This window comes from Nelumbo lutea, chromosome 1 (assembly GCF_056320005.1).
Source record: "Nelumbo lutea isolate HS-2025 chromosome 1, American lotus-T2T, whole genome shotgun sequence".
In the NCBI taxonomy this organism is placed as follows: Eukaryota; Viridiplantae; Streptophyta; class Magnoliopsida; order Proteales; family Nelumbonaceae; genus Nelumbo; species Nelumbo lutea.
In genome coordinates, this window is record NC_142684.1 from 192060445 (window position 1) to 192083929 (window position 23485).

Consider the following 23485-nt stretch of genomic DNA (forward strand, 5'->3'; position numbering starts at 1 on the left):
CTATTTCTAAAAATACCAATAGGAACCTCATCTGACACAAGGTCTGTATCAACAATAACAACATGATCGGCAATAGTTCCTTTGTTTTCGTGAACTCCAACCATTACATCATCACTAACTGATTTGAGTGGTTGAGACCTTGTTGAAGTAATGGGTTTGGGATGGTTCAAATTAAGGTTCTGGACTGGCTCCGAAGCTGCTGAACTGAGGATCGATGAAAGAAATGGGTTGGGAATAATAATATTGGAATTTCGGGGAGGAGAGGCAAAGAGGAAACTATTCAATATGGGACTCAGTTTGGCATTATGGCTTGATAGGGAGAAGAAGGGGAGTGTGACAATGAAAGGGGAGACTTGGCTGGTATGACAGGCCCAATAAATAAATAAATTCAAAGGTCTGTACAGTATAATACAAAAATTGGTGCTTTATTTTCCTTGCAATTCCACAAACCAAAGAGGAGAATTGCAAAATGGCAAAGGTACAAACCTAGCTCGGAGAAGATCAACGATTCATGGACCTGGGTCGTCCCTTATCTGGGGGCGCCTTATGTAATCTAATGGGCTTTAACCCAAGTAAAACCTAGTGCGTTTCTTTCATGTGAAATGAAGACACGATGTCATTGGCCCAACTTACTTGATGCATTTCTATATATCTAATATGAATGCAAATGCAAATCATCATGTCTAATAGAGAAAATATCTGCATCTATCTATAGCTTAAGGCCCCGTTTGGGAGGGCTTCTGCCTTTGAGTTGAGCTGCTACAAATAGAGGTGTAAAATGGGTCATGCCGGCCTGTTTCCCCGGTCATCATAGGCTGTGCCGTCCACCCCGGTGAAAATTTTGGAGGTTGGCTGGCCCATAGGCCGAGCCTTGGGCCAGGTTTGTCCATGCATCAGGACAAAGCTATTTATTTAAAAAAAATTGATAAAAAACTTAAAATTTTAATTATATATGAATTTTGTGTAATAAAATTACTTATATATACAATAATTAAATAAATTAATATAATAAAATTAAAAAAATATATTTATTTTATTAATATATTATATACTATATATTATTATATAATTCTAATTTATATAATACTATATAACTATATATATATATATATACCTGTGGACTTAAAACCTTAGGCCCAACACGGCCCGCATGGTCGTACCGGGCTGCGGCGACACGGCCCGGTTTACACCTCTAGCTACAGATAAGTCTAAGTCGCTCATGCTGAGAATCTGCGCTCCAGTTAATCAATCGCTCAACTGGTGTTCCAAACGTTGATATGGGCTTTTTTGGAATTTCACCAAACATAAGTTATGTTGTGGGCTTTCAAATGGGCTCTTAATTTATTTCTTAGATGGTCTCATGGGCAATCCAATTACCTAAATGAACCCGTGCAGGCTACTTCTGATGACGCTCTTCTATTTGATGAAAGGTCACGCACTTCAGTTTTTCGCGTTGTCACTGATCGTCCTGTAAAAGTTGCAGGGTTGACGGAAATGATTTCAAAATCCTGGAAAGCTTCCGATTCCCCTTTGCTTGATTTTGGACCAAATTCTTATCTTCTGAAGTTCGAGACAAGTTTTGATAGGGACCAAGTTATTGAAAAGGGGCCTTGGCTTTTTGACAATGACTTACTTGTTTTACAAAAAGGGGATGCACATACTACTCCGAATGCTTATGCTCTGCAACATGTTGAGTTTGTTGTTCATCTTATCGGTTTACCCACTGCCTACCTGACGTCTAATGCAGTCATTCGCATTATTTCCACTCTGGGTAAACCTATTGAACCCTCTGCGAAAGAAGTGAAAAATTGGAGCCGATATGCTCGTATAAAGGTGAGCGTCGATATCACTAAACCACTGCGCCAGGAGATCCTTATACTCTTCTGAATGGTGATACCATTAACATCCGCGTTCAATATGAACGCCTCTCACGTTTTTGTACTTTTTGTGGATTGTTTGGTCATGAAGTCTTGGCATGTCGTTCTAAGCATTGTCTCCTGGACGCACTCGGCCGCTGTTCTTCTCCAAATGCTCAAGAAGTGATTAGATCTAGACTGATGGATCATATTACAATGGACATTTGCGCCCCACAATCCTCCCGATCTCCTAAAATTCATCGAGTGTCTATTCATGATGCTCCCTCGCCTGTTCCTAATGATGTTCACCCTTCCTCCCCTGCACCGATTATCGCCCCTGATACCTCATCGTCGCCAACTTCCATGACTCCAACGCCGGAAACTGTCCCAGAGGAAGTGACCCGTGTTTCACGTTTGGAAGGCGGGGTAACTACCGATTATGTCGGTTGTTTACCCGCCAAATCAGGTAACTGCTCTAAACCGCTTCCTCAATCTGATGTCAGTTGCTTACCTATCTATACACATTCTAATCTCATTGTCACTCCCTCTATCACTCCGGTGTTATCTTCAACGCGCTTATTGGAATCTCCATCATTACCTTCTGTGGCACACCGGTTTTCGTCATCCATGGAGCTTTCATCCTCTCCTCCTCCGAATTCGCACCAGTTGTCAACCTCTGGGTGCTCTCTAGCAATGGATACATTATTTCCATTCCATGTGGACGGCGGGACCGCTAGTGTTCCTGCCAAATCAGGCAAGTTAAACCTTATTGTCTCCTCTCCGTCATCAACTTTGCCAATGGCTTCCTGTACTAATAATATACTTCCTGTTGGATCTTTGAGTCCATCTACTTCAAGGATTCTAACTGATGATGTGGACATGATTCCGATTGATCAACCCTCCCGTAAGCGTGATCGTGAAAGGTCTGTTACCATCCCTCGGACGGGTGCTCCTAGACTTAAACGACAAGCTCGTGATGGTGGGAATACATTTCCAATTACATCTTCAAAGACAGCTGTGGAGGTAGGGCTCATACTGCCCCACCCGGATTTATGAAGCTGATTAGTTGGAACTGTCAGGGTGGCGAGACTCGCCTGACAGTTCCATATCTCACTAGACTCCTGAAACAACATCGGCCTGATATTTTCTTCATTTCTGAAACAAAAACTCCCACCACTAAATCTCACAAGTTGCTACGACATCTGCATGATTATTTCATTGAAATTGTGCCTGCTATAGGACGCGGAGGTGGTGTTTGGTTCGGATGGCATAAGACTGTTTCTCTCAGCTTTCAGAAGATTACTGATAATGCAATTTATTGTACCATTCATAATCAACCCCATTGTTTTGATTGGGACTTACTGTGCTATTACGTCCACCCTTCAGCGCAAGGCCGTAGAAGCTTCTTTGATGAATTACAGGACCATAAAGAACAAACAACTACACCCTGGGTAATTTGTGGGGATCTTAACATGATCACTACTGACCTTGAAAATTTTGGTGGCCATTCTGTCACCAATAGAGAAACTTCACTGCTAACAGAAATTATAGACTGCTGTGGCCTTCTGGATTTGGGCTTTTCAGGCCCTGCCTTTACTTGGCGTAATCGCAGATCATCAGATCAAATTATATGCAAGAGATTGGACCGCTTTCTTGCTACTGCAGACTGGGTTCTCAAATTTCCACGTGCTCATGTCCAACATTTGACATCTCTCTGTAGTGATCATAATCCTACCATACTAATAACTCAACGTTCCTGGAAAAGAAGTAGGAACTACAACAAGTGTGAAGAATCCTGGTTTTCTGAACCTCCGCTTTATGATGTACTCTCAAATGCTTGGCACAACTCCCATGGCAATTTGCTATCCAAATTGCATTGTACATTCACTGAATTCTGCAAATGGGGCCAATCCCTTCATGGTAATTTTAAGACAATCATTGCTGACTTGGAAAAACAGCTGCTAGTTGTTCAATCTTCTCACCCAGATGCTGGACTGATAGCTCGAAAAAAATAGCTACGAACTGAACTTGAACAATGGTTTTCTCGTGAAGAACTTTACTGGAAACAACGAACACGAATTGAATGGTCCACCCAAGGTGATCGGTGTACTCGATTTTTCCATATTGCAGCTAGCAACCGCCATCGAAGAAATCACATTGCTTGTCTGCGAAAACCAAATGGTTCTTGGACGACCCGTGCACGTGAAATCTCATCATTACTAAGCTCTTACTATCAAGATTTATTTCAGCCATCTACACCTGATCTCTGTAATTTTCATTTGCCTCAAATGGCTTACACTATCTCTGATTTCACAAACACCATGCTCATGCAAATCCCCGAGGAAACTGAGATCCATGATGTTCTATTTAGTATGGGCCCATGGAAAAACAAAGGGGACGATATGGCTCATTTTTGTTGAAATTAGATCTTTCCAAGGCTTACGACAGAATTGAATGGCCTTTCTTAATATCATCCTTCATCATCTAGGTTTTTCCTCTACTTTTTGTGATCTCATCTATTTCTCTATTTCCACCAGTCAACTTCTTCTTTTAGGCCTTCTCGGGGTTTACGACAGGGTTGCCCATTCTCCCATACTTATTCATATTGTGTATGGAGGTCCTTTCTAGATTACTTGAGCAAAACATCCAACAGGGCAGGGCACACCGCATGGTTTCCGCTTTGGAAACTCGGGAGTTCGTCTATCTCACCTTTTATTTGCTGATTGTTTGGTCATTGTACACATAGTAAAATTATGACTATTTTTCATCTTTTAAATGACTTCTGGAAATGGTCTGGTCAAGAAGTTAATTTTTCAAAATCAGCAATTTTTTTGTCCTAATACTCACCCACGAGTAGACCTGTTCATGGGCCGGGCCGGGCTGGGCTCGGGCTAGGCTTTCACTTGTCACTAATGAAAATATACTAGGCCTGAACCCGAGCCCAGCCCGACCAACGGGCCTATAACTTGGGCCCGAGCCCGGCCCTAGTAAAAAGCCCGAAACCCGAGCCCGAGCCCGAAGCCCGACCTAATTGAAAAAAACAAATTTTCCTATTCAAATTATAATTAAAAATTCATATAGTATTTTTTTTCTATTTAAATGAATAATGGGCCTACAAGATGGTATTTTTCCCTTTCTTTTATATTTTAAAACACAATTTCACATTCTTAAATCAAAAAAATTATTCAAATTGACATAATCACATAACTAATTTTAAGTTTAATATTAGGTCGGATCGGGCCGGACTCGGACCGGGCTATTTTGACAAAAACCCAAGCCCGGCTCAAATTTATTGCAGGCCGGCTTTTTGGCCCGAATTTAAGCCCGCGGGCCTATAAGTATGTTCAACCCCGTCCGGGGGTCGGGCTGGGCCAGGACGGCCCATCGGGCCACCCGACCGATGAACATGTCTACCCACGAGTGCGAACTCAATTGGCCAATCATTGGGCTGTGAATATTATGAACCGTACAGATAAAATATCTTAGAGGCCCACTATTCTTGGGTAGATCAAAAACTGTTGAATGGAATTATTTGGTTGATATACTGAAGTCCAAACTTAGTTCTTGGAAGAAACACACTTTGAGCCATGTAGGTCGCACAACTTTAATCAAATCCACTCTACAAGTCGTACCTTAGTACATCATGCATCTCTTACCTAAAGCGATTTGTACTGATCTTAATAATATTTGTAGGACTTTTTGGTGGACTGATTCAGATAAGCATGGTCTTCATATGCGTTCTTGGGATACATTCTTGAGATCAAAAGATGAGGGAGGACTTGGACTCCGTGATGCATCAGCTCTTAATGAAGCCCTGATTCTCAAACTTGGTTGGCATTTCTTTTCCAACCCATCAGTTCTTTGGGTGAAGGTGTTAAGGGCAAAATATATCAGGACTAAAAATTTCTGGTCTGTACCACTATTACCCTCTGGATCATACATTTGTCAAGGCATTTTAAAGCTGAGAGATATCTTGCGCCAAGGTTGCCATTGGCTTATTGGGGATGGGTGGACTACTGATGCATTGCACGACCCTTGGCTACCAAATGGGGTTCTTCCCTCTACTATGGCTACCATACCAAGCCACAACATCAAAGTTGCAGAGCACTCCTCTTTGACGTGGCATAATAATCAAATTGCAGCCTCCTTTGATTCACCTACTATTCAATCTATTGTCTCCATTTGACTTCCTTTACAGACTGACACAATGCCAAACAAACTAGTTTGGAAGCTGACACCTCATGGATGCTATGCTACAGCAGAAGGTTACAAACTTCTAACCTCTATGCATCCCACTTCTTCAAGACAGCAATTTCTGGCTTCTAAAATTACTTGGCATCAATTTTGGAGCCTCAAGAATGTCAGACCTAAATTACTCCTCTTCACTTGGAGGTTGTTCCAAAATGCTCTGCCCACTAGAAGTAAACTCCACAAAATTCTTCATTTCTGTAATGACATATGTCCTTTTTGTGAATCGGCTACAAAGATAATGGATCAATTATTTTTGCATTGCCAATTTTCTAGATTGGTTTGGTTTGGTTCCTCTATGAGCTTTAGGCCTGACTCATACCCGGCGAGAAGCTTATCAGAATGGATTGCTGAATGGATTTTTCTTGATTTGAGTAACAGTCAATCTTATGGTTTGACTTGTGATCAATACTTCAATATCCTTTGGCACATTTGGCTTGCTCAGAATGCCCTCATATTCAATCATCAACACCAATACCCAGAATTCATTATAGAAGAGGCTTGAGTGGATTGGCAGTTGCATTTTGATGTTATTCATCACTCTTTAGTGGTACCTAATGAGAATGTTTCTTTGGCCCCAACTACAGTGATCCATTGGATTCCACCACCAAGAGGTAGTGTCAAAATCAATTTCGATGGTGCCACTGCTATTGATAAATATGGCATTGGTATTATTATTCAAGATGATAATGGATCATTTCTTTTTGCACGTGCTATTCCAATAGCACCTCAACCTACACTCTTCAGTGAAGCCTTAGCTATTATGGAAAGCTTTCGTGTTGCTTCTTCTCTTGGTATTTCTTCTGCTATAATTGAAGGTGATGCACAACTCTTAATTAATCTCTTGTTGGAGGATACCCTTACACCTCCATGGAGTATCTACGCTCTGCTTATGAATTGCAAGAGATTCCTATCCCACCTTCAAGACAATTCAGTTACTTTTGCTCCATGGATTTATAATCGGGTTGCCCATAAACTCGCTAAATATGCATTGCCTTGTTTGGAATCTGATCTAACTGAATAATTGTTGATTGGATCAGCCTTCGGGCATTTTCGAAAAATTACCAAAATGTGCAACGACACTTCTCACTTCTGTAATTTGGCCATCTAATTCTGTGCCGACACAACTGGGTTTCAAGTTTCAACCACAGAAACAAAAAAGATGGATCGAAAAAAAAAATAAAGGATCTTTTGTGGGGTGTGCAACATTTTTGGAGAATCTTTTCTTTTCATTTTGGCTCAATTGTTGGGGAATCAACAATAAATAATTTCTTCCAAGATCTGCTTGAAATGCTCAAACAACACGGAAGAAGACCTCACCTTTCAATCTGTAAATTAAGCATAGCTGATAACAAATAAATATTTAATACTCTTGCGGTCTCTTTCCACTCCAGTTACTATACTTATTCATTAGTTAGTTTTGATAGTGTGCGATTTGGATACTCCTAACTGGAAGATGATCAGAACACTAGTTGCATGGCAAGCTAGACCAAGCTGCAAGATAATAGATCAGAGAACCTGGGGTGGCTAACCCGGCAAGGTCGTTTCGATGCTTAAGTCAGTACTATATTATGGATGCGAGTTGAATACTTGAATGCTAGAGTGCTAGTGAACAAATAATTGCACGTACCTTTGCCTTGGGGTTCGATGTCCTTATATAGTGGAGTAGCCGTGGATCTTACGAAAAAGCTTCGGGATCTTCGGGATGCGTAGGTAAGATATGTTCCGTTTTTTAAGGAGAGCAATGTGTCAGTTGATAGGGTTTATCACTTTCCTCTGATTCGGGCGGAGTGAGGATGAGTCCTATCGTGATCTTGAGAAATTCAGGGTCCGTTGGGGAGGCTTCTAGAGTCGATTATGTGGCGCTTCGGTTCTTTAGCCCCAAACTGGTACTTTGGTTCTTTAGCCCCGAATTGGATTGGGTGTCGAGGTGCCTTTATGTCGAGGTGGTTTTGAGCCGAGGTGACTGAATACCTGAGCTCTAATTGTTGTGGACTGGGTTCCTTTGGCTGAGTTGTCACCCCTCGAGCAGACCGCATCCACGTGACCTCTTCTTACTAGATCGTGTCAAATCACCCTTCATCATCCGGTGCGGGGAGTTCATGATGAGTCCAGGTAGATTTGACATGAAGTCTAGGTGACATGGAGGGCGGACCATTGGTCGAACCTGTTCAATCATCCGGCTCAACAAGGAAATGACCTAGATCGCGTCTTGGCTACGCGTAGGCGTCACACTATTTATAAATTCCGTAGACGTCAAAGGGCGCACTCAATCAATTTCGTCCTCGAGTAGCGCGTACCCTATTTTCATGGGAGCCGTTGGGTCGCATAGATCTCAATCGTTGATTGCCGAATGTGGTGAATTATAAATAGAGGCCAAAGGACCCATTATCCTTGTCATATATCGTGTAACTGAGCTTTCTTGAGATCACATCGAAGTCTTTTAGCTCGCCATTCTTTTCCCTTGTGTCCGAGGTCGTTATCGCCTTCTTTGGTGAGTTCGTCTTCTTGCACTAGTTGTTCCCATTTTCTTTTCCTTTTCAATATGTCTAGTGCTAGCATAGATAGGTTACATAGTGATTCTAGTGAGCCCGGGGGTGTCGAGGTGCAGCCCTTAGCTCCTACCGGTGAGGCTAGCTCTTCGTTAGAGAGCTCCTCTTTGAACCTTTTAAGAGAAATGCCTTTACCTGACATCGGGCCATCCCAGTTTGAGCGGCCCGAACCTCAAGTAGAGCGGCCAACCTCCGGAGAGGGGGTCTCGTCTTCTAGTCAAGGTCAGGATCTAAACAACTTTGGCCCTTCCACGATGACCTCGAATAGGTTGCTATCCTTAATAGCTCGTTACCATCTCCCCAATACTCTCATCTTCAGCATTCCTTTGGGTCTGTACCCTTGGGTCCACGACCATTATGAACTCGTAGTTTTTGAGGAGCAGCTCATAGTTGGGCTGCGCTTCCCGCTCCACCCCTTCATCGTAGAAATTATTAAGTTTTTTAACATCACTATCGATCGGCTACACCCGAACTCCATCCGTACTATTGTTGGTACGATCTCGCTCTTCCACGAGTATAACCGACCTCTCACTCTAGATATCTTTAGCTCAATTTGTTCCATTACGAAAAATTCTTCTTGCATGTTCGACGACACCCTGCAGAGCTACTATATCTCACCTCGCCCCAAGTTCAAGGTTCTATTCAGTAACCCGAACAACGTATCGGCTTGGAAGAGAAGGTATTTTTTTGTTCGGAACCCTGAAGGTTGGTCATTCCTAACTCATTGGCAAGTGGCCATTAAGGACCCTAGGGTGAGGATGGATGTAGAGAACAAGGTGGTCATCGATTCTTGGAGGGACCTTAGCCTTAAGATGGAATATTTCCTGGCCAAGGAGAAGCTTGTGCAAGCTGGGATGAGTCCTCCTGGTAGACCTCTACCTCGGCACACACATTACTTCTCCCTTTTTTCTTTTTGCACTTAATTCAGTTCGTAGCTGACTGGAAAAAATTCCCTTTTTCTTCTCTTTTGCAGGAGCTATGACTAGTGTCGATGCCGCTAACCTCTTAAAGAGTGTTCAGAAGGGGAAGAAGAGAAAGGCCTCGAAAAGGTCCCATCGAGAGGAGGCTACCTCGTCGGTTCCTCCCGAACTCGAGGTCGCAGCGCCAAAGCCAACCTCTATCAAGCTCCCAGGGGAGGAGGTTCATCCCCAACCTCTGGTTGTTGACCTGGAAGAAGATCAGGATGAGGAGACCCCGCCTTGCGAACCCGAAGGTACTTCAGTGCCCGAGCCTCAGCCTCCCTCAGCAAAGGAAAGCATAATGACTCCGAGGCTCGGGCTCCGTAAGAGCAAAGATGCAATGTTTCCTACAGAGGTCACGGAGTGGGTGGGCATGCCAACAAGTCAGCTCGGAGGAAGAGCAGCTAGCTACTGTCAATGATACTTTTGTCAATGATACTTACACTTGCTTTCTTTTTTAGGTGAACTCTACTATCCACTCGCTAGTCTATTAATCTGAGATCCACTTGAAGTGAGCTCGGGAGGCTGAAGAGAATGCTCGGAAGCTTTACCATGAGCTGGACTTGGCTCGGGGTGAAATTCTTAGGGAACAAAAGGGGGTTCGGAGCCAGGAGGAGCTGATTCTACTACTAACGGAGGAGAAGAAGAAGCTCAAGGGGGAGAAGAAAGCTCTCCACCGGGAGAACGAAAACCTTGAGGCAATGATCCAGGAGCGCACCAAAATCTTCGACACCGCAATTTAGGAGAGAGATCATGCCGTCAAGGAGTTCAAGGAGTCCCCCGAGTTTCACGACCTCCAGGTTGAGTATGGTTCCGGCTCGTACCGATCGGGCTTCAAGCTCTACAGGTGGTTGGTGCGGCAGAAGTTCCCCAAACTCGACCTCAGATCCATTTCCATGTCTTCTGTTACTCTAGATATGGCGAAGGAGGCTGACAAGGAACCTAACTCCTTCGAGGAAGAAAGTGATGATGAACTTCTCAAAGCAAGACCGTCAGAGGAGGCAGGTCGAGACGACGTGGAGGAGGACAACGTAGAGACCGACCTACCTACTAGAGGAGATTTTGGAAAGTCTGATGTTTGAACATCCCTCTTTTCTTGCTCCCCCCCCCCCCCTATATTGTGTATGTCCCAGGCCTTCGAGCTCGGTTATAGTAAAAGTTGCCATGTACTCGAAACTTTTTGTTAATGAAGCATAATAATTCAAAAGTCTTATGTGTGCAAAAAATCTTGTGCAAAAATCTTTCTAAGTAAAATTTTTCTAACTGTCGGTTATCCTAAAGTGCCAAGCTAGCAAGCTGGACTCCAAGTAGGAATAACCATGTATTGTTGTATGCCGAGGTGGATAGACACTGTAGGGTATATACCTGACCTATCTATGCATGGGCTACTTACTTACCCAAGCCAAAGAGGTGATTGGGAGTCGTTGCGCCTATGCAGAGGAGGCGACTAGGACTTATTGTAGTGCCAAGATCTTTTGTCAGCTCGGCACCGCAGCCCTTAGGCTTCTGGGAGTGACTCATAGTCCTCTCTCCAGTCCATCATCTTTTTGACCAGTTCGGTGGTCCCATGGACTTAGAGGAATTTTACCTTGGAATCATGGGCTCATAAGTAGTACCTTCTTAGGTTATCGATGTTCCATGCTCGAGGTACCTGCTTCCCTTCTAAAGTCTCGAGCTCATGTCCCTTCCAAAGTCTCGAACCTTCCCAATTCGGTCTGAGCTTACTTATGCCGGGCTTAGGTATAATAACTTTCTAGAGAACCAGGTCGCCGACATGGAACTATCGTTTCTTGACCCAAGCGTTATAGTACTGAGCTACTTTCTACTAATAGGTCGCAGTCCAAATGTAGGCCAGGTCTCGCACCTCCTCTACCAGGTCAAGTTGGTATGGAGCTCATCGTCATTTGTTTCCTCATCATAGGCCTCAAATCGCAATGTGGGTACCTCGATCTCTACCGGGGTCACCACCTTTATGCCATACGTGAGGTTGAAGGGGGTCTCACCCGTCGCGGTCTTGATAGTAGCTTGGTAAGCCCAAAGGACACTGGGCAGTTCGTCCACCCACAATCCCTTTACTCGAGCTAGGTGAGCTTTTAATCCGCGAAGTTCGTCTACCCACTTGGGGGTGTGCCACTAAGGTGAAGATTTGTTAAATTCCCATCTCGGCACACCAGTTTTGAAACTTAGCATCTTCGAATTGCTTCCCATTGTTAGATATCAGCACTTGGGGTAGTCCGAAGCGACATACTATGCTTCTCTAGAAGAAATTCTATATGTTACGAGCTGTAATTGTTACTAGAGGTTTGGTTTCCACCCACTTCGTAAAATAATCTACTGCTATAACCAAGAACCTCCTCTGCCATGCTATTGGTAGGAAAGGACCAAGGATGTCAATTCCCTACTGCGCAAAGGGCCACGGGCTGGTAAGGTATTTTAAATCAGTAGCAGGTTGGTAGTGGATATTGGCATGCCTCTAACATTTGTCACTTTTTTAACGAGTTCAAGTGCACCTGCCTTCATTATGGGCCAATAAGAGCCTTGCCTTAACACTTTCTATGCAAGGGCTCTATCCCCCAAGTGTCCACTGCACAAGCCTTCATGGGTGTCACGATGTACATGCTCAACTTTTGAGAGTCGCAGGCAACATAGGTAAGGGTGCATGGAGGATCTTCTGTATAGTTGTTTGTCTATGAGAACGTACTTGGCTGACCGATGCTCTACCCTCCAAGCCACATTGCATTCTGCAGGTAGGGTCCCATGGAGCAGATAACCAGTGAGCGGGTCGATCCAGCTCAGTTCTGCTTGCGACACGGGGGCAACCTCTTCTGCCCCCCTAGGAATGCTGAGTTGAGGTATGTCCTCTATGTACACAGTTCACATACTGTTGTCACTCGTGCTTGCTAGATGTGGCAAGGCATTGGCCTCAGTGTTCTCAAACCTCAGAATTTGCCTGATAAAGCAAGAGATGAAGCTATGCAGGACCTCTCTGACTTTGGCCAGGTAAGTTGCCATAGTTGGGTCACGGGCTATGTACTCGCCAGGGACTTGGTTGACCACTAGTTGTGAATCACTGCATACAATAGGTGTTTTACTTTCATTTCCCTTGCTAAGGTCAGCCCGGCGATCAGCGCTTCATACTCAACCTCATTGTTCGATGCCTCGATTCCATATCGTAGAGCATACTCCATCTTCACCTTGCTTGGGCCGTATAGTATCTGTCCTGAACCGCTTCCCTTTTGGTTGAATGAGCCATCAACATGGAGGATCCAAGGTTCCTCGCCCCAAGTCGGTACCATTCTGACTAGGCCTAGTGCCCCATTGGTTGACGCTCCCATTGTGTGAGTGAGCTTGGTCAATTCGGGGGTTGTTGCGCCGAACATGCACTCTACTACGAAATCCACCAAGACCTAGGCTTTGACTGTTGGTCGTGGCTCATACCGGATATCATATTCGCTCAACTCAATGGACCACTTCGTTAATCTTCCAAACACCTCGGGCTTAAGCAAAATCTACCTCAGGTCAATTATTATCGATCAATGGCTCAAAAACTTTGTTTACAGGGCGCTAGAATGTTGCCCCAACATTTTTCAATCCAAAGAGCATAACCTTGTAACAATAAAGCCTGAGGTCAGTTATGAAAGCGGTCTTGTCTTCGTCAGTGGAATCCATCCTAATTTGGTTGTAACTGGAATAAGCATCCAGAAACTCAGCAACTCGTGCCCTGAGGTCACGTCCACTAGGCGGTCGATCTTGGGTAGCAGGAAGCAGTCTTTCAGGCAGGCTCTATTCAGGTCAGTGTAGTCAACACACATGTGCTACTTTCCATTAGCCTTTTTCACCAGAACTGGGTTGGCAACCCAGCTCGAGTAATGGACTTCCCTAATGAAGTCTACCATGAGGAGCTTCCCGACCTCCTCATCGACTATCCTCCGACATTCTGGGGCAAGGTTACATTTCTTTTGTCTTACTAGACTGACTAAAGGGTCAGCATTAAGCTTGTGAGTTATAATTTTTTGATCAATCCCGGGCATCTCTGCCGCGGATCAAGCAAAAATATCTAAATTTTCAAGTAAAAAACTTACTAGCTAGGTTCGAAGTGGTTCATTGATCGAGACACCAATTTGAAGAGTTTTGGTTGGTTCGGTGGTAGAGACTGGTATGTGGACTGTTTCTTCTTTTAGGGCAGCTCGCTTGTTGGTATACTCCGCCAGTTGCTCGAGTTCGACGTCCTTTGCCAACTTTGTTTTTTCTTTCAAAGTGGCCACGTAGCACTTGCGGGATTCGAGTTGGTCACCTCGCACAACTTACACCCCGTAGTCAGTTGGGAACTTCATCGCTAAGTAGTAAGTGGACACTATCGCACACAAAATATGCATGATAGGCTGGCCTACTATGGCATTGTAGTGGGAGGGAGTCGTGACTACCAAGAACATGTGCTCAAATCATACAATGTTTGGCCACATGCCAGCTTCCACGAGTATTGTGACTTAACCAAGAGGCCTAACCTCCTCGCCACTGAACCTTCTCAAAGGTGTATCTGCCAGTTTTAGGTTGCTTTATTGTAACTGTAATTTGTTGAAGGTCTCCTTGAAGAGTATGTCTGCTGAACTGCCTAAGTCTACTAAGATGTGTTTCACCTCAAAGTTGTTCATCCTTAGCTTCACTACTAAAGCTTCATTGTGCGAGTACTGGATCCTGTCCGTATCGTCCTCTGTGAAGTAGATCGATTCTTCGAGTTGAGGTCGCATTGGCGGATTTTCTCCTTCGTTCTCCAATTCGTGGACCGAGGTCCTCCCAGCTGTTGATGTACATCCGATAATGATGGACCGTCGGGGATCATATTGATGACTCTGCAAATTGGCCTTTCCTCTGGCATCTGTCGAGGTGGCTGCTCATTCTGCCTACTAATCTCAGGGGACATTCCTCCTCTGGTCCCCCTATCAGTCTGCTTTCCCACTCTCTTCTCGCAATATGTAATTCTTCAGGTACCCGCGACGGATAAGTTCCTCAATCTCATCGCAGAGATTGCTGTAATTCTCTGTGTTGTGTCCATGATCTCGGTGGAAATGGTAGTAGACATTCGGGTTTCTTGTTGCTAGGTCTCCCCTTAATCTATGGGGCCATTTGACAAAGGAGGAATCCTTAATAGCCATTAAGATCTCTCCTTGCTTAGCATTCAAAGGTATATAGTTTGTTCTCTCCACGGGTGGGGTCCTGGAGCACCGACCTGACTTGTGCTTGCGCGATGTATTTGGGCATCAATCCAGATAGACTTCATAATAAAGCACTTCATGAATTTATATCAGAGTATCAAAGCTGAATGTATTAAATAAGGATGAAAGGCAGTTTTTTTATGGATAAGATTTTTATGCTTTTTAGACTGATCTGGGATGTGAGGAATTCATCTCTACACAATAAGTCTGTATTGAATCTACTTCAGCTGCTAGAAGATATATATGCAGCACTTCTTACCTTCGAGCATAGCTGTTCAAGACTCTCATCCAAGCTTCATACACTCACATATAAATGCCTCAATAGAATATAAATTGTTCACAACATACAATATGCTCACCGACTGAGACTAAAGTCTCCATATTTTCTGACTCAAAAAGCCTAGTCAACAATTTCTACAAGAATGATGAAGATGACTGGCTTATCCAGCCTACAAAGCAAAAAGTTTTACAACTATTATCTCTTTTTGATATAGTATGTGTAAACCATGTAAATAAAGATATGAATAAGGTTGTACATGAACATGCTTATAATGCATGTAAATATAGTATGATAATAGAAAACCTGTGCAACGAAAGACTTTTTGGTAAGGGTGTCAATGGAATGGTTTTGGATTAGACCCCGTCTAGTCCAAAATCAATTTGGATGGATTGGACGGACCAACAAGACATATTGGATTTAACCGATCCGATTCAAAATATTTATTAGATTTGATTGGACCTGGTCCATCCATAACAAATTTTTATTGGATTGAGTTGGATTAAATCAATATCCGGTCCATTGATATAAGATAAGAATATATGTGTCAATCGACCAAGTTTGGGTTGAAACTAATTTAAATCAAAATGAATTTAAACAAATTCCACGGTCCAAACATTGAATTGGTCCTATCCAAATTGATCCAAAACATTCATTGGATTGGATCATATTGGACCAAATCTAGTCCAATTGACACCCCTACCTTTTGGTACTGATGTACCTTGATAAATGACAACTTTATGAGTTTTTCTTTCGGCAAAAAAAAAAAAATCCCCTTTCTCTTTTACTTCCATACTTCCATTTAATTATCTAAACTTAATTTAATACTACATGTATATTCTAATTGATCGAGACATTTACTTTATTCAAAAATATCTTCTTCATATCTTAATCCCGAGTTATTTTTGGGTTAACCCAATATACCAAGGTTTTCAAAATCGGACTGGATTTGATGATCGAACTAAAACAACCGTGAATCAGTAATTTGACCAGTTCTGTTTCACCCCAAAACCGTTTTTTTGCCCAAAATAGTTGACTTGAATAGCAAACCATTAATCTAGGTGATAAAATCGTTGACTTAGACAATAATTTTTTATCATTCTTATTTTTTATTTTTTTATCAAAATAAATTATTCATTCAAATTGAACAATAGGTGCCAACTCGGAATTGATGCCAATTTAAAGATGGTGTATAAAATGAGGGTTTTTGATATTTTGAATTTTTATAGATATGCAGTGGAGTTCAGATATATGCATCGGATGAGTGCGTAGAGAGTAGAGAGTAGAGACGTAGGTATACGTACCAATGCTGCATATCTGGGGATAATCTTTGTCCTAGGGCCCACCCAGCTTAGCATTTATGACAAATGGGAGTCGGGCCCAACATCACCACACCCACATGGTAGGGAGGGACTAGGGAAGATTCTATGGTCCTTAATGCCTTTCTCTCATTCATTGTTTATTTTTTTTGAGAACAACTGGGACATGAAAGTACCAGACTTAATTTATTCAACCATCATATCACTTTACGTGGGCTGATCATGGCCCAATTGAACAATACATAATCATGTTCTAATCACGTGACGTGAAAATCTACAGTAGAGACACAACTTAACCCGATTTCAATCATTTTTTGATACTTATTGGGTGGTGGGGTCTCACATATCACATTCATCTTACTTTAATAATTTACAAAATTTATATATATTTGCATAGAGTGATGAATTCGTGACAGTAAGTGAGAGACCATGACCATGAGCACTATTTTTTTTTTCCATATTTTAATTTCCTTCCAAAACCTCTTTTTATAGTTTTTAGTTCCTTCTCCGCCTCTTATCTCTCATCTCTCATCTCTCATAATCATAATCTCTCTTGTGTGAAGTATGAACGACAGACACGAGCACGGTTTCCTGGATCGGCATTCGGCAGGCAGTGAACTGTGAATATAAACATCGGATTCACTCGTGCATGCGGGGCCAGAAGCCGGCGGATAAAGCGTCTCCAACGTGTATTCAATGAATTGTGGACCAACGCGTGTCCTATCTAACCCAGTTGAGCTAACCATATTTCAGATTCTTTTTCTTCTTCTCCCCAGTCCTCACTCCGTAGGCCGTAGCCCGTATGTAAAAATTTGATTGAATTGAACCAACGCACTCATCGGGAATATTTATCACTACTCATTAACTGAGTCTATTCTGACACCGCATGCTCTGGCTCTGCCTCTACTATTGCTGTTATCAAATTAAACAAAATCTATTTATCGTGGTCCACGTGGTAAGCTTAACACCTTACCGGCGTTAGATCAACCAAGTTGATGTTATCCACGTGGCTAGAGGAAGACACGAGAAAATGGTAAAATAATATTGGCGAATGGCAGGCGAGTCATTGCTCATTAATCGATCAATTATCACTGCTGCTGTGCTGCGTCAGCCAGTCCACCCATGGTCAAAAATCAAAATGGTTTCTAGGCGTAGGCGACAGACAACATACCAGACCAGTCCAAAAACTAAGGATCTCAAATTATCTATCCAGTCTGGCCCTACAAACAAATTAAATATTGAGAAAAAAAAAAAAAATCAGCAACTACAGCCTACAGACTACAGTTATTATTCAAAGTTCAAACGCTTCTTCTCCACGACTTCCGAGCATTCCTTCAGCTGGCTTTTTATTTACCCGGACTATGGTCTGGAGATCCTCACCTAAGAAACTACCTCTCTCTTTCATTTTCACCACTTTTCATTTCAAATCCTTCTTTATATAGCAGCCTCTCCTTACTCCTTTCATTTCTGGCCTCCATCTCTGCTCTCTCCTCTTTATCTTCCTCTCTCTCTCTCCCTCTGCCATGTTCGTAGAGGAGCTCCTGTCCAAGTTTCTGAAGGTGAATTAATCTCTTTCTCCACCAGCCATTTTGTATCTTAAATGCTCACTGAATGTCTTATTCAGCCCTTCTAACCTATCGCCATTTCTGTTACTCCTATTGCTTCCTCATCCTATCCTCCCCCTCCGGCCGTCCCCACTGTAAATCTCCATAGATCTAGAACAACATCGCTACAGGATTGAGCTTTCTTCTTCTAAGATCGAAGCCATGGCTTCGCTGAGTTCTGGTCCAGCCATCGAGTCCAAACGGAGAAAGCCTTTCTTGATCGAACAGAGACCTCTAATGCTGAAGGATTTTCTCAGTGAAGATTTCAACTCATGTTCATCGAGTGGTTTTCAATCGTTTCCTCGTCGTTCATGTTTTACTACAGTGGGAAATCTACTTGAAATGGATCGCAAATCTAGATTCTCCAACCAACGGAGAAGACTGTTCAGAAGACGATCCAAGTCCGCATCGACGACGATTTCTGCATTGCATAAGGCATCGGAAGCCGTGCTAACTGCTATCAAGTACTTCCCATTCTCCCCTACTAAGTCCCCGTCGCCACCGCAGAATAACCGACCTAAACTAGGGATCCTGCCAAGAAGCCTCTCCCGAAGATTGAGAGGGAGTTTCTGGAAAAAGAATGATAAAGAGGACCACGAGATCAAGGTCACTACTAGGGTTAAAGGCATTGTACGGTGGAGATCATTCCGAGATTTAATCGAGGAGAAACCAAAACCATTGGATTTCTCTTCTTCTCTACGAAGTAGAAGTACCACCACCACCACCAGTACTATTACCACTACCTCATCCAGAACAACCAGTAACAGCAGCAGTTGGTCTGATAGTGATTTCACGTCAGATTATTTACAGTCGTCTAGCGTTAGTTCTGAGTACTCGGGTGAAAATGAGGGTGAAGAGGGTAAAAGATGTTCATCAGAACCAGACGAGGAGAAATTAAGCAATAAGGCCAGTGAGCTTTCTGTGGAGACAAATGCCTATGCTTTACAAACTAAAAAGATGAAGGTGAGATTACTTAATGCTTCGCTTCATTATAAAATTTTCTGTCTGCAGTCTGCTGGTGAACCTGCTTAATTTGATAATTTTATTTAGGCTTCCTGTTTCCTGTTTGGGATTCGATTTTCACTGATCGCTGTGTCCTACTCTGGGGATTTGGCTCACTTTACTTGGTTTAAATCTGTTCACTGTCTGCGGCTTGGGTTCTTTAATCTTTTTATTTCGTTCTCAATCTCAAAGAACTTCGAGGATATTTTCGTCATTTAAGCAATTACCTTTCCTTCTTTTCTCCAATAATTTCTTGATAACAACCATGGAAGAAGAGAAGGCAACACCTGGCTGCCATAAACGATAAAGCCACTCAGTCAGTACTCAGTATTATTGGGTAAAATTTCAAGGGTCATTTATGTATTCTACCCAAAAACCCCAGAAAGAGAGGTTGTGTTGTTGGCCATTTTGACTAAAAGAGGAGGGTATTCGGGTAATTTTATTAGTTACCTCTTTAGTTACCATCCGATCTGTCGGTGGGTGAACCAGTGATAGCTTTTGCGTAGCTCTTCGATCGATTTTATCTTCCCGGGCCCGGATCTCGGATCTCCCTCACCCGTGTGACTTTGTCTTTTCTATTGAGAAGGAAAAGCAAACAGAGAACTACTGGCTTTTTTGTTTTTCCTTTGTTTAGTAGCGGTTTGACCTCTCCCTGTCCCCGGGCATTATTGAGATAAAATACTCGTTTGTTGTCTCAATTTTTTATTGTTTACAGTAGAGACTGGTCGTGAACGAGATTTTTATTTTCGTTTGACCAATCTGTAGACCTCTGTAATTAGTGAATTAATTATTCTTAAAAGAAGCTTCTCTGATCGATCTTGCTCTAATTTAACGTGAAGAGAGGACAGTTCCCGCATCCAACTGCTCACCATGCTGTTCAGTCCAACATAGACATCTAGATTCGCTCTTGAATTGGAATTTGGTAACCCATCTCCCTAGAGATTCCGCCCCCGTCTGAGGCCTTTTATTGGTTCCAAGAGATTAACCATTTTCCTCTGTATCTCGGATGGGACAAACTTATTTTGCCTTCTTACTATTTGGCATTTACCCAAGGGACAAATATGGTGGAATAAACCCGGGTGAAGCTCTTACCATCAGGACTGTACGCATTTTGCGGTTTGAAATCTTAACTGATCTAAAAGATTCTGACAGATTTCTTTTTATTTTTCTATACCCTTTTTTTTTTGCGAAGAGAAAACAATCCTACGATCATTCACTCCATTTTATTTTTAGCAACTCCTTATATAAAATGATAAATCACCTCCTTGAATGCCTTTCTGTTAATTGTGCATTTCCTATTCGTCTAACATTTATTTCTCTAAATAACAGAGTGAGTCCCCGTACAGGGAGAAGGAGCAATTTAGTCCAGTTTCGGTGCTTAATTTTCCGTACGAGGAAGATGAGGAGACTGAGAACTCATCCGTCCACCAGAGCCTTCCAGACATTGAGAGTGCGTTACTAAATAGTAAATTCTTCTCCCTCTTTTCATTTTCTTTTTTTTTCTTTAATACATTAGACGATGATGTAACGCCACATTCCAACAGCCTTTACAGCCTTAATATTTCCGTACATAAGATATTCGTGAACATGTACTTGTACTGACTGAAACCGTATTCAAACGTAAGCATTTAAAAGCAAAGCAAAGAAAATTTTTGAATAGATCCTACCCTCAATAAAAACATGAAACATTTCAAATCCACGGTGGGATGAATCCTGACCGTGGTTTTTGCATGGATTGATGCTAAATCTATGAGCAGCATGCGATTTATAAGGAAGCAACTAATAATAGATCATAGAATTTCAGAATTCTGGGTTGTAGTGTATTTTTCCGTAAATTTTGTAATTCCCACCATCAATAAAATCTTTGACTCGTTCCAATCTTGCTACCACCAGGGTTGCCTCATTGGGGGTTTGGGGGGTTAAGGGAGGGAATGGGCCACCCCCAATTTTTAGCCCAAGAAAAAAAGGTTGGTGTTATTAGATTAGTTCAATAGTTTCATTTATGTTGCTCACTCTTGAGCAGAAGTGCCCTTTTTTTTTTTGGATTCTTCAATAGTATCTTGTATTTGTCCAAACTTTAAAATGCAGCAATTCAATATCCAAATTTTTAAAATGTGCCAATACAGTCCCTGCGTTAACAAGCCCATTAAGTGGCATTTGAAAAGACAAAAGTACCCTTCAAGTGTCATCTAATTTTCTTTATCAATCATCCAAATATTGATAAAAAATACATATTTTATGACCCCAACTTTCTTGAATAAAAGAAGTAAAGATTTGTACTTTTTTGTCAAAATTTGGATGGTTGATAAAGAGAATTAGATGACACTCACATTTTCGTCTTTTCAAATGTCAATTAATGACTGGTAAATGACAAGTATTGGATTGACACATTTTGAAAGTTTGGGTATTGAATTGTCACATTTTAATGTTATAGGACCAAAGTGGCACTACGCCCAAAATATATGGTATTAATCAAGTATTTTTTTTCTGTGTTTTGTTGGTAGGAGATCCCAACTCTTTTTCATAGAATTTCTTTTGGTTGGACCTATGGAATTGCAATTTGTTTGAAATCACATTGGCACCCTAGATTACATCCACTGTGTTTTGGGAACACCCCCCAATGAAAAGTACTGGATATGTTCTCAATGCAGGCTCAAATCTCCATGTGGAGCATTAATGTGGAGTTCAATTTCTTGCAACCTTGCATTGGGCTATAAAATAAAGCACATGTATAGAGATATTCTCAATTTATTTATAAGAATATTCTAGAAGTCTAGCTTGCCCTTGAAAAAAAATAAAAAACCATTTAAACAATTGTAAGAATATTTATCAAGTGATCAGCGACCGTAATATAAGTTTTTCTGATGATCCCTGTGCTTTGATACTCAGCTTTGTGTGGGAGTAGAATAGAACAGCCAATTAACTTCTGAAATAGGTCTTTCCGGCAGCATAGATATTCCCTTGGTTTTGTAGTTGGTTTGGTTCGTTAAAGTTTTGACAGAGTATGTATATGAACGCCATGGTTTAACAGGGGCCAAGCAGAAGAAGAAGCAGAAGATCATCCAACGGCATGGGAATCCGATCAGTCGGCTGGAACCAGTCAACCTTGAGAAACGGATCGCCTTGTCAGAGCTCGATGAGTGGATGGGGTGCCTCCGTGGCTCGTCCTCCATCTCCGTTCAAGATGACACCACATCACCAAAAATCCAAGTAGACGAAGAAGCAACTAAGGCAGAAGAAAGAGCGATGGAATTGCTTAATCATATCAAAGCAACAGGCTTATTGCAGAACCGTAAAGAAAACATGGATCATATACTGGTTGATTTCTTTAGGGATGGCTTGACGGGTATGAACCAAGTGGAAGAAGGCAGCAATGAGGTTAATTACTACAAGTTGCTGAAGGTGGCCAGGGATTGGGTGGATGGGAAGCACTACGAGTTAGGATGGGGGTTTGAGAATGATAGGGCGGCTTGTTTTAGAGATGATATGGAGAGTGGAGGAAGGTGGAGCAAGTTTTGGGAGGAACAAGGGGAGCTTGCTTTGGAGATGGAGATTAGAGTTTGGGGATCTTTGGTAGACGAGTTGTTGCTTGATCTCTTGTCTTGAGAGATCTAACCTTGGAACAATAACACAAGAACAGATCGCTGGGAAAAAGACATACAGCTGAATGGTTGTCAAATTGCCCCCAACCTGCTTAATTTTATCAAATGATGAATAGACATTGAACTCGGAAGCTAATAGAGAAGGCTCAAAGAGTCTGGCTGTCCCAGCCAGGAAGTATGGTGAACAGTGGTAACCAGGGTGGTTATCGTCATTTAAATGATCAGAACCATAGCAAGAGAGAAGATAAATGTAGTCTTGTTGTATTGGGAATTGAGATTTTATGGAAATGGCAATTCATGTCCGATTGTCTTGACTCTTGAGTGAGCCAATGTCAAGAGAGGGGCGAGAGACGGTTGTAAAAACGAGGTCGAGGAGCACACCTACTCATTACTCAATGCTCAAGGGGGGGAAGGGGGCGGGGGGGAACTGGAAAGGGCACAAACCCTTCTGTTTTTTGGTTTTTTGGTATTCAACAACGCTATTTAATCACGTTCCGTTTGGTTCACCATTTTCGTTGGTAATTATATCTTTTTTGTATCATAGATTATTTTTTTTTCAAAAGAAAAAAATAAGTGGTCGCAATGATTAAGTTCATGATTTAGAAAATAACTTTTCATCTCCACCAAATATGATTTTTTCTTTTGAGATTATGACAGATAAAGGCAATTTTTAGACCCTAATATTAATAAAATTAATATTTTTAATAAAATTAAAAAAATAGATTAATTTTTTAAACATATTATTAAATAAGGGCAAAATTACTGTTCATCCCTCTTCGAACGAACAACCAGCGGCGGCGCAGCCCTACCTCCGGCCCAATGCAGCAGTGATCTCACCATCCCTCTCCTTTTC

General features: G+C 42.2%; 1 protein-coding gene across 2 annotated transcripts; it reads left to right on the forward strand.

Moving 5' to 3' along the window:
• Nucleotides 1-17811: 17811 nt before the first annotated feature.
• On the forward strand, nt 17812-23227 carry LOC148880064 (uncharacterized). 2 transcript variants are annotated; one of them, XM_088961882.1, is made up of 3 exons: nt 17812-18991; nt 20360-20495; nt 22062-23227. In XM_088961882.1, exons 1-3 carry the CDS (start codon nt 18191-18193, stop codon nt 22634-22636), a joined length of 1512 nt encoding a protein of 503 aa, XP_088818008.1. In that variant the 5' UTR covers nt 17812-18190; the 3' UTR covers nt 22637-23227. The 2 variants fall into 2 exon arrangements, with proteins under 2 accessions (XP_088818008.1, XP_088818009.1); XM_088961883.1 differs by having other exon boundaries at nt 20360-20480.
• The last annotated feature ends 258 nt before the right edge of the window (nt 23228-23485 follow it).